Source organism: Patiria miniata, unplaced genomic scaffold (assembly GCF_015706575.1).
Source record: "Patiria miniata isolate m_02_andy unplaced genomic scaffold, ASM1570657v1 HiC_scaffold_30, whole genome shotgun sequence".
Taxonomy (NCBI): Eukaryota; Metazoa; Echinodermata; class Asteroidea; order Valvatida; family Asterinidae; genus Patiria; species Patiria miniata.
In genome coordinates, this window is record NW_024037070.1 from 8402397 (window position 1) to 8414613 (window position 12217).

Genomic DNA, 12217 nt, shown 5'->3' on the forward strand with positions numbered 1-12217 from the left:
CACATATGCATTGGGATAACTTGTCAATTAAAAAACTGTTGTTACTCACAGAATTTCAGAGGAAAATTAATTGGTCAGGGTTAAAAACAAGCGTGAATATGAAATTAAAGTTGTTGACATATTTTATAAACACTGTATACTCAGTGTTGTCCAAGGAGTTGCAAGAAACATCACAAGCTTACTCAGGCAGGCCTCAAATCCACCACTTCCCGCTTACTAGTGCAGACGTCTGACCACATGACCACCCAGCTTGTCGGTTGGCTGGTTCGAATTTGTTACAGCAGCAAGTGCCGCAACCAAAGTATTAATAAGATGGAATTTGATGGAAGAGATGTATATTCATCTCCCCGACGCAATTTCCATCTTATAAATAGTTGTGGACATCTTCAAAAAAAATTTTGCTTTTGCTTTTTACTTGAGTCTGGACCCTCCCCTAGACTGCCAAAATAATTCAACTGTCGTAAAAAAATACTTGCTTTCTTGTTTTTGTTTTAAGACCTTCAACGCAGCGACATACAGAAGAAGGACAGCCCTTTCTTCCGTTGCAACGTGACCCTGTCCATCCCTAACATCATCATGCAACCGGCCCTGGATGAGGTCCAACAAGCTGTCAATAAAGCCGCTCAGTTGATACTGGGCGTGGCCAAGGGCGTGGCTCAGTGGAACAAAGAACGCAAGTCAAAGGTGAGAACCGGTCCAGGTCTTGCAAGGCCACGCCCAGATTACTTGACTACGACTTGCAATTGCACGTGTGCTTCTGAAAGCAGCTGATACCAATTGGCAGCCATAACTCATTAATTTTTAAGTTCCCTAAGGTCCCAGGAGAAATCTGTTAGTCATTGGGTCCAAGTTTCAGTACCTTATAATTCGGGAAATCTCTTTAATTGCCAAGTAGAATATTTTAAGCACTGTCTCATGAAACCCAATAAAAATCTGGATATTTTCTGAAGTTGAAATCACTGTTTGCTACAAAAAATTCTTTATGAATGGTTTTTTAATTCTTCAGTAGACTGGGAAACAGAACAGGGCATTTACACGGGTCAAAGTTGAAATGAAGAAACATCTCTAAATGGCAGGGATGGGGGGATCTTTTGACTCTTTGTGGTTCTTTGCATCTAAACAGGGTACATTGGCAGTTTCTATTACTATTCAGAAGTGGGAGCAATTACCTTATTGTCTCACTTCTTCCTCCGCTTATTGGTCCTACCTCTACTGACTTGCAATGAACAGTCACTCTTATTGATTTTCTTCTCACAGGCCAAGCAGGAGGCAGACTTACGAGCCATCGCCCTCGGTGACCAAGGAAGACGAAGCAGCATCTCCAGTATGGCTGCATCTGAGAGCTCCCGCAGTGATATCGTGTCTCGCAAAGGAGGTAAGATAAATATATGGATCAAGATTTTTTATTGTTTTTTTTTGGGGGGGGGTGGGTTCAGCTTTTGCATTTGGAGACTGACTGATGAGAATGAGAATGACTAAGTTACAAAATGATATCTTATTTGGAGAAGTGTTTATTTTTAATTTTTTTTAATTTTTTTTTTCAATTTCTTTCTGGTAATGAATGTAAAGATTCCTCAAGAGTGTCCTAGGCACTGTAGCTCGAAAGTCTAAATAAACCTGTGGAGAGGAGACAATGAAAAGAAATTACAGTTTTAGAGGTGGGAGTAAAAACCCAAAAGAATATTCTAGGGAAAAATCCACGGATCAGGTAGGGACTGAAAACCCAATCCACATGTGGTTCTGGCAGGAATCGAACCCGGGCCACAGCGATGGAAGGCGAGGAAAGTAACCACTGTGCCAACCTGACTCCCAAAGTTTCAGAACTTCCTAACAGTTCAAGCACTACACTATTTCATGTTCCAGAAAACGTCAGTTAGCTTTTGTTGACTGGTATGAGCCCTAGGATGATGCACCCCCAAAATTAATATTTTGTATTTTTGTCATTTTACCATTAACAGGCCGTCCAGAAGATACCCCAGTCCAGGCCATCACCCCACAGATCCCTGTCAAGAACTACTTCAAGAGCGTCAGCGAGAACAAAGAGATCGCCAAGCTGGTCTCCCTTCTCTCCACCTGCGTCAACTCCACCAAGAAGGAGGTGACCACAGCCCTGGAGCGCTTTGCTCACTACCATCCCATCTGGCAGAAGGAGCGCAGCGAGATGCTGGAGGAGTTCCTGGCGGCTGGACCCAAGCTGAGTGACTTCCAGGCCATGCTGGTTCACTATAGTGACTTGGAAGCCCAAATCACTGCCGAGCCGGAGTTCTATAACGTTGGCGCTATCGCTCTATTCACAGGTCAGTGTGGAATTGGATGTGAAGGATAGACTGATTTTTAGTTTCAGATTAAAAAATTAAAAATATTAATGTAAATTTAGTCTTATGGTGAGTCCGTTCAACTTCACGGCTCAAAAAGTAGATGTGTATTTGTTTTAATGTTTGGACTTCAGTGCAATTTTTGGGGGGATTTTACAGCCTCACAGAAGATTTCTGATAAGTTGGACAAGCTGTATGATGCAGTTTTATGGCTGTAAAAGTTGTAGAATGAACTACAAAATTAAAAGTCGTAGTCATTGTCCTCTGAATTTTTTTTTATCATAACTGAACCTCTGACCTCAGCTCATTAGACATACGTAAATATATAAATATGGAAAGAGTTAACCCTGGGCCCTTTTTAATTTTGTTACAATGTGAATCTCAAGTTCAAAAGCCCTATATGAAGTACATGTACACCTCCCGACATCTCGGACAGTTGAACACTGGGTAAAAAAAAAGTGGTTTATAAAGATTTTAAAAAATAACCTTGACTTATTTTTGTTTCGTTTTACAGAGAACCTGAAGCTAGCCCTTACCACCGAGACCCATGCCTGGCAGCTAGCCTACAGCCGAGCCTGTAATGACAAATACCGCACCATGATGGAAGAGATCTTTGATTTCATTGATGAAGTCAGTAAGAGGTTGAATCGACCCATCAAGGATCTGGACGATATTCGGCTGGTCATGCAGTCACTCAAGGAGGTGCGGGTCAATGAGATCCGCATTGATATGGAGATTGGTCCTATTGAGGTAAGTGGATTGAGATTAGAGCAGGTGTAATCAATTATCACAAGTCAGTCACAAGTCATCACAAGTATATATGTATATATTTTAGAATTTTTTTTTTTATTAAGACGAGAATTTTTTTGCCACGTCTTGATTTTTTTTTCACGAGACATGAATTGTTTTTTCAAGTTTTTTTGATGCGATAAAATTCATGACTGAGTTTGAAAAATAAAGGACGTTGCAAATTTTTTACAACTAGTGAAAAAAAGTACACAACATTGTGAATAATTTTTTTTTCACGACCAGTCATCACTTGTCTATGGCCTAACAAACCCATTACAAAAAGAATTTTGAACTTAGCAAGTTGCGTTTGTGAGATATTGCGATAAGTCCATATAAAATCATATGAGGACGTCATTATGACATTACCTCAATTTTCATCTATGACACATGATGACGTAATTATGACGTCACTTTTCACTGCATGACTTTGCTATGGGGTCTCTGCCTATGCTAACTTTGATTGATATATGACAAAGATAAACGCCAAAAAAGAGGATTTTGGGATGGAACTCCCAAGAAACAAAAAAAATTCGGAACAAAAACAAAAGCTTTTACGCAACTTTGCGGGAGAGCTCTTTAATTTCTCCTTATTGTATCAAAGGAGAGAGTCTTGGCTCCAGACTAATCTGGTCCTGTCTTGTACCGCCTCCCTCAACAGGAATCTTACGCCCTCCTCAACAAGTACGAGCTGTTGATAGCCAAGGAGGATGCAGAGAAGGTGGACACCTTGCGTTACTCTTGGGAGAGGGTTGCTGCTCAGTCCATCGAGATGTCACATCACCTGCTGCAGATCCAGCCAGACTTCCGTGGGGGTCTGCTCAGCGATGTTCAGGACTTCATCTCTGACTGTGGTGACTTCTACGGTGACTATCACGATGTGAGTCCTGGGTTCGATTTCCACTCCACTTGATTTCTTCGCCTGTCCTTATATTGATACAAAATGAACCTTGTCAGTTTCACCATGTGGTTTATTTAATGAGTTGTGTTCGTTTTTTAACTGTCAACTGCCATAGGAGTCTTGCTTTAGGAATCAGCCTCAAACATCAAACATCTAATTAACTAATTGCACATTTGTTGGGGTTCAAAATTGGGGCGTCATCCCCTATGTATTGTGACTACAGCATTGGTACATTCACAAATCAAAAGTCATGTATTGAATCGGCTTAAATGCTAGTTCATACTCAACACGAAAGCCAATATGAACATGAATTTGTGATGTCATTGCAAGTTTTTGCGCTGCAAATTTGCCAAATTTGAATACATTTCAATTCTGGTGAAATTTGCAGGTAACGCTTCATGATTTTTAAAACAGCTATATCAAATCGTCGCGTCAGTGCAACAAGGTCGTATCTCCTAAAATGGCATGAACGACGCAAAACGCGAGTTTTAGAATGTCAAAAGGTCGTATCTTGCTTAAAATAACCCGGATGTACACGCAAAGTCAATGGACGTTGAGATACAACCTTGTTGCATGGAGCGTATTGGCGCGAGATACGACTTTGTTGCAGAATGGAGTTACGACCTTGTTGCACTGACACGACGAAATTATATCCCTGCACTATCATCAAATTCTTTTTATGATCGACTTTCTGACTTTCGTTCATTGTTCCCTGCTGTCTTCCTCTTTCCAGAGCGGCCCCATGGTCACCGGTATCCCGCCCAAGGAAGCCAGTGATCGTCTAGTGATCTACCAGAACCGATTCGACACCCTGTACCGCAAGTACATCACCTACACCGGGGGTGAGGAGCTCTTCGGCCTATCGGTCACCGACTACCCAGAGCTGCTGCAGATCAAGAAGGAGTTGAATCTCCTGCAGAAGCTGTACGGGTTGTACAACGACGTCATCGATCGGGTGAATGGATACTATGATATCCTGTGGGTGGATGTGGATATCGAGAAGATCAACCAGGAACTGATTGAGTTTCAGAACAGGTGCGATCTCAAGAGAAAAAGGGTTTCTAGAGTTGTAATAAGGATATCACAAGTCGTTAGCAGTCATTAGAAGTCCATCACAAGTCCATCACAAGTCAACCAGTCTTAAGTTTAGTCACAAGCTGTTCGAAGTAACTTTGATAAAGGCTCAGTTATTTGTTATTGTTCAACCTCTGTTAATTGTGATTGGCTTGTGATTGGCTGGTGATTGACCATGATTGACTTGGGACTTGACTTGTGATTGATTTGTGACTTGACTTGTGATTTGACTCATGATTTGACTTGTGATTGACTTGTGGCTGACTTGTGATTGACTTGTGACTTTTGACTAACTTGTGATTGACTTGTGATTTGACTTGTGATTGACTTGTTATAGACTTGTGATTGACTTGTGACTTGACTTGTGACTTGACTTGTGACTGACTTGTGATTGACTTGTGATAGATCATTTTTGACTTGTGGTTGACTTTATTACAACTCTTTGGAATTCCATTGGCTTGGCGATTTGTTGTGATGTGGCATTAAGGTTGTGGTTGACTAACCCTCATTTATCCCTGTGTTTTGAGTACAAATCAAAAGTGATCAAAATAATCAGTGTCTGCCAGTGCATTCAATCAGATGTTCCATAATCCCAATTTTAACACATTCCTTGCATGTTTTCTATTTGCATGTTTTCTGTTTGCAAATCCTTGCTTTGTTTGTATTTTCTTAACACCTCCGTTTCTCTTTGCTTTTGTGAGTTGTTTACTAACAGGTGGGCTGTTTGCATCGGTTGTTGGTGTTGTTTTTGTTGTTTGTTTGTCGGTGAGGCCTTTCACTGCCCTCTGCATGATGGATGCCTGTGACGTCTTCTAAAGACACTCCCTAACCAGCACAGAATGTCTTATCCTTCCCTAACACCCCACCCGCCCTTGACCACCAGCCCTTCACCCACAACTCAAACCTGAGCCACAGCTAGCCAAATTCCTGAAAAAAGGATTCCACAATCTATCCCGAAAGTTATCAGAATCAAACATATTGTGAAGTTTTCTGGGGATATTATATTTACCTGGTGAAAAAAAAATCAGCATTTCAAATACTTTTTGGTTTGTCCTATTCAAAAACCTTAAGTCAATGTGTTCACCTTCCGTCTAGGGCTGTGCATCGGAATCGGGTGCCCGAGTACCGACCGCTGATGTCAGGAATCGGTTCCAGATTATGGAATCGGGTACCTGTAATAAACTTGACATATTACTTAGTATCTTCTCAGACAATGAAAAAGAAAGATTTTGAATGTCATTTATTGGGAATTTTCAAAATGAAAACCAGGCTAAATGGAAAAACTAAATGGATTCACATTTGTGACGCTTGCAAAAATGTACTTTAAACTGTAACGCTAAAGAACTCACTGTACACACTTGTATTTTTCTGTATTGAAGCAGCGACGTGGTAGTATTATTGTGCGGACTTTCATGAACAATGTAAACAGCAACTTCCGAGATTTCATTTTTTGGGTTGGATTTCTTTAACAGGCATCCGGGTGTTTTTTCAATAGGGTACCCTACTTTGGTCAGTTAATTCCGTTTATAAAATTCCCACAGACTTATTGCATGATCATTAATGTTAAAATTCCTGAGTTTTGTTCATGTTTCATGTTTGGTGTGCATTGGGTTGTGCATGGTTGCGGTGAAACTATACTCGCATTTTGTATTCTAACCATAACCATAACATTTCATGAGTGCTGTTTGATTGTATTTTCCAAGTGTTGTTCTTTGAGTTATATTCTGAAAAGTTTAGTCCTCTTGTAAGCTAAGTAATGAAAAGTTTAAGATGATATCCAATTTGCTAGAAGTTGTCAAAAATACAAAGTGTTATAAAGAGAAAAGAAGGAATCGCTTTTTGTTTTATTTTGTACGTTAAAAAAACTGTCTAATATTTCTGTGGTTTACAGCTCGCAAATGTGGCCAAACATGGTTATTGAATTGAATCATTGATAACCTGCACTTGGTTTTTAATTGGTTACTTTTAAAAAATAAAACAGGAAGTTTAGAATTCCACAACTGAATGAAAACATAAAATTGCTTCTGTAACAACTTGGCCATCGCCCTAAACAGAAGAGTCGGTATTTTTGAGGACGTGACATTAAACTTGGTTAGTCTGTGTCTTTGGAAAGATGTCGCAAGCTTCCGCGTGCATTGAAGGAGTGGCCGGCTTTCAATGATCTTAAGAACACCATCGATGACTTCAACGAGACGTGTCCTCTCCTGGAGCTGATGACCAACAAGGCGATGAAGCCGCGTCACTGGCAGAGGATGGCAGAGACGACGGGACACGTCTTTGATGTGGAGAGTGAGACGTTCTGTCTCAGGAACATCATGGAGGCACCGCTGCTCCAGTCCAAGGAGGATATTGAGGTCAGTTTGTTAGGTCAAAGTTCAGAGGTTGGCATAATATTCAGTGCCAGAGATGGTAGAGTTGTCAAGTCTTTATAAGTCAATCATAAGTCATCCAGTTTCAAGAATAAAAGGAAAAAGTAAAGTCTGTCACGAGCCAATATGGCTGATCAGGCCGGCATTTATCTCCGGTTTCCTTGGCCCGAAACAGCTGGGAATATTTGTATTCCCCCTGGATGGGATGCTAGTCCATCGCAGGTTACTCCCCAGCTAATGCCGGTACCCATTTATACTCCTGGGTGGAGAGAGGCAAATGGGGTGAAGTGGCTTGCCCAAGGACACAACATATGGCCAGCAGCTGGATTTGAACCCCTGCCCCTCTGATCATGAGTCTTGAACCCTAACCACTAGGCCACCCTCCCCCCAGTAGTAAGCTATTGAAATGAACTTTAGCATTTTTTATGGGGAGTTTTCTCTCAGTCCTTTATAATCAAACTGTGTTGCAGTAAATCAGTGGCAATTTTTTTGGACTTGTTTTAGGATAAAGAGATCAAATCAATATCGTTTTCTTCCTTTTTTAATTGGCCACAATTTTTAAACAAATTATCTCTGCCTACATCCACATATTACCTTTGGATAATATCTTCTGGTGCGATCTGTATTTAAATGCTGCTATCGAGTTTTTTGAATGAAAAAGTCTTCAAAGTAGTACTGAAAGAAGTCCTATTTTCATATGTCGACTAGGATATCTGTATCTCAGCCGTCAAAGAGAAAGACATTGAAGCCAAGCTGAAGGCAACCATCGCTGAATGGAGCGCTCGGGAGATCATCTTCGCTAACTTCAAGAACCGAGGGGAGCTCCTCCTGAGAGGTGATAACATCACGGAGGTGATCAGCTTCATGGAGGACAGCCTCATGGTGCTGGGGTCACTGCTTAGTAACAGGTAAGGCAACCAAATTCCAGATAACTGTTTTATTTATGTGTTTGTGGTTATTCGACAGGTTACTCAGTTAATGTTAATGTACAAACAGATTCAGTGGCCATTATTTACAACATGCATTTTATTTTTAGCTGTGCTTATTTTACAAAACAAGGCTGCTTTGGGTTGAATAATAGGATTTAGCCAGATACCAACTAGGGCAATGTACATTACATGATATAAGAAGCTAGGAACCAGACTTGGTACATGTAGCACTATGTCTGGCAGTAGTACGTGTCTGTAAGTCTCACCAGTCCACTTTCACTTTTTCTGTGAACGTCTTGGTACCAAACACAGACTAGTCTAGTCACAGACTCCCGTTTTTGAATTAACCCAATTTTTATCTGGGTGATCGATTGAACGGAAGTTGAGGTCAATAATATTAATAAATCCACCAGCACCTCAGCAGTGGATTTCATCATGTCATGTATGTGAAGCTGAGTGAGTGATGGATTTTGACGGAAATGGTCCTCTACTTACTAAAAGTAAGTAGGGAGTTGGGGTTAATTTTTCTCTAATCTTGAAACGTCATTATTCAACCCAAGTAAGGTCTGACACGTGTCAAAATGTTGAATTAGAAAGTATATTTTGCTGTAAATTATTGTTTGAGTGGACTTTTGAAAATCTTTTCCTCAAATCCAAATAATGTGGTTAGGCCAAAAAAAAAAAAAAGTTCTGCTTCCGATTACATGGCATTTGAAAATAGGGTAGGAAGGTAGGGAAATTTTTTTTTTGAGGGGGGCAATTTTGTTTGTGTACGTTCATTTGGCGGTGTCTGAGTGTAGCAAGGGTGAGAGGTAGTAATTGATGGTTTTCCGTTCTTTCCCTTCATTTTCCCCCAAAAGAATTGGGGCTGTCAAAATAGGGTAGGTAGGGTAACAGGAAGCAGAAATATTTTTTTGTTTCGGCGTTACCATTCACAACAGTTAAATCTTCATATTATGACAGACTGGCTACAGTAATAATGAACTACGTTTAAAAATTATTGATGAACTGGCCTAAGGCCAAAAAAAAAAAGTCTCCGGTTTCTGGTATGCGCGCGCGTCGCCGTAGCCATGCGCGTTGGCAAAATGAAAAAGTTTTTTTTTCAATGAAAGATGATGTCTCAAAACCGCCAAACTCACTGGTTTGACTGGAATCCTGCTGCTGCACAATTTAAACGTGTTTTTAGAGGGGGTTATGATCGAGAATATGCTTTATGTGGCCTCTCTGGACTCCCATATATTTGCACTAAGTTTAGTCGGGCACCATTTGCAGTCATCAGCCGACATTTGAAGCAAAAAAATCAGGTAAAAAAAAAAAAAAAGCCGCGTCGCCGCACCACTTTTTGGGCAACCTCCATACCAGAAACCGGAGACTTTTTTTTTGGCCTAAACCATGTCGTCCCTTCATTTCTTTGAGAGAGTTTCTTCATAAAAAATAGAATGCAGTTAAGCCCTTGATTTATAAACTTTTAAAGAAAATGTTTCAGATAAGGTCTAGAGATACAAAGCGTATTGTAACAATAACAAAGACCTGAACACAATAACTGGTGTTCAATTGATCTTAAAATACCCCCTGATTACTTCCGATGATAAGAACAAACAACATCAAGCTGCAAATAATTCATTTTTTAAGTTACTAATCAAACTTTCATCTGCCCACATTTTAAAACAAAAATCTGTTTTTCTTTCTGAGTTATATCTTAAAATGCTTACTTCAGACACACACAAATCTATATTTGCATTAATATTTGTCCATTCTACATGTGCCTTAAACATCAATACACTGTGACTTCGAAACACTGCGTGACATATTGACTCAACAATAAACACAAATACATTTTGTCATAAGTCTTCATTTGCTAAAACTACAACTTCACTTTTTTTTTTAAACAAAACTTTGGTAAATCAAGAAAAATACTTCTGTACCAAGATTTTCTTGGTCATGTTGTGTTGTCAGGATTTATCACAATTGTCTTACCCAACACAAGCTCATCCAAATGAAATCAAGTGTTTTTTTTTTTTATTCAGAATCAGTGCACACTTTTAATTACATTCAATTTTTTTTTTACCTTCGGTCAATTTGCTACTGAAGAATTTGACATTTAAACTTGAATGTTCATAGGTTCAACTGACCTTTTGCAACAGGGTAATCTGTTCAGGATGATTTTCTTAGCCCTGTCACGGAATGAGCGATTGAATAGACAATAGATGAACACATTGCAGACACTGTTAATGTCGTAGAGCCAGGTGATAGCAAATTTTGGCCAGGCTGCAATTTCCTTCTTAGTGAAAGACTCAACAGTTCGCTCAATCAGGAGTGGAGTGTAACAGACAGCGAAAGCCAGAGTGACGACGACAAACATCTTCAGAGCTTTGTTGTCCTGGATGTTGTTTTTGTTGTTGGGATCGTTCTGGTTGATTCGTTTCTCATGCTCTCGGCTGATCTTAATGATGCGATAGTAAATGCACATCATTATAAACACCGGAATTACATCAAAGGTTAGAAGAATGAAAACGTTTAATCCTGCAGAGGTATTTGCATAAAAACAGACAGCGGCAGCTTCAAAATATTTCACAGGCTCTCCGAGAGCAGTTAATAATAAAACTTGTAAACTCAGAGCTACTATTGACGCAGCAATGACACTAACGATAATTCGGCGTCGGCTGCACCAAATAGGAAACTTGTACGGCCTGGTAACGGCAATGTAGCGCTCAACATTTAAAGAGATCAGTGAAAATTCTGATACAAGTGCGGCTACTGTTGTCATGTAGACATAAGCCTGACAACCAACATCACCGAAGGGCCAGTGGTTCATAGCCGAAGCTACGACACCAAATGCTGTCAAACAGCCAACTGTGAGGTCAGCTACTGCCAAAGATGTCATCAAGATCTTAGTACTGTCTGCCAAGTCTGGTACCCGACGAGTCACGACAATGGAAAGAATGTTTCCAGCTATGATCAACAATCCAAGGAAACTGATGAAACAAGTACGGAAAGCGACAAAGAACGGGGACACGCCCAAAGGATCTGTGGATGAATCATTCATTTTTCCAGAGAGTGAATCCTTCCAACGAAATTGCAGTTAAAGTTGACTTCAGATGGAGTATAGAAGCAGTCTGTATATCAAGCAGTTGAATGGGTAGCCGGTCTTAATACTCCCAAGCTGAAAGGAAAATTGTTTTTGATAGAAAATACTTGGGTAGAGTCACCATCAATTCATGTCCATGGCAGTAACAAGACTGTGAAAGCTTCTCTCACCATCTAGGTCTGTGATGAATATTCGGGCGCAGAATCCTTATGATTCTGTTTTGTTGGAATAAGAATCCCTTGTGCTGTACCTGGTGGAGCATTTTGCCAACTGAACTACATAACGCTGGATCTAATGGCCTTATATTAAAAATTACCAGTCTAGGCTTTTAAGCAATCAGCCTGTCATATGCATGTCACTGATAATGCAATTTTAATTGCTTCGTTGATCAACTTCAAGTTTGGCTTTTAATGCAACGCAATACTTAACCTGAAGTGATTGACAAAATAGGATATGAAGTTGTCTAATAATGCCTACCACCTTAATGCAATTTTGATTGCCCTGGTAAAGTCAAGTCTGCTTTTGTTCGGATAGATCGATAATAGTTATAATGACGTTGACAAGTTTGTGCAATTTGTGTACAATACTTGTCATTCGTTACTGTACTGACACATGATATCACAACCTTATCGTCCCTTCATTTCTTTGAGAGAGTTTCTTCATAAAAAATAGAATGCAGTTAAGCCCTTGATTTATAAACTTTTAAAGAAAATGTTTCAGATAAGGTCTAGAGATACAAAGCGTATTGTAACAAT

At 39.9% G+C, this 12217-nt stretch overlaps 1 protein-coding gene across 2 annotated transcripts in view; it reads left to right on the plus strand.

The window, feature by feature from the left end:
• Positions 1-8380, plus strand: part of LOC119739282 (dynein heavy chain 5, axonemal-like) — a 38898-nt gene extending 30518 nt beyond the window's left edge. The window contains exons 20-27 of one of the 2 annotated variants that reach the window (XM_038214156.1): positions 497-684; positions 1258-1375; positions 1959-2297; positions 2830-3065; positions 3763-3981; positions 4736-5037; positions 7190-7430; positions 8154-8379. In XM_038214156.1, coding sequence (XP_038070084.1) covers positions 497-684; positions 1258-1375; positions 1959-2297; positions 2830-3065; positions 3763-3981; positions 4736-5037; positions 7190-7430; positions 8154-8357 — 1847 coding nt within the window. In that variant the 3' untranslated portion in view covers positions 8358-8379. Of the gene's footprint in view, positions 1-496; positions 685-1257; positions 1376-1958; positions 2298-2829; positions 3066-3762; positions 3982-4735; positions 5038-7189; positions 7431-8153 lie in introns of both variants that reach the window. The other variant, XM_038214157.1, reaches the window with a different exon arrangement.
• Positions 8381-12217: the final 3837 nt, after the last annotated feature.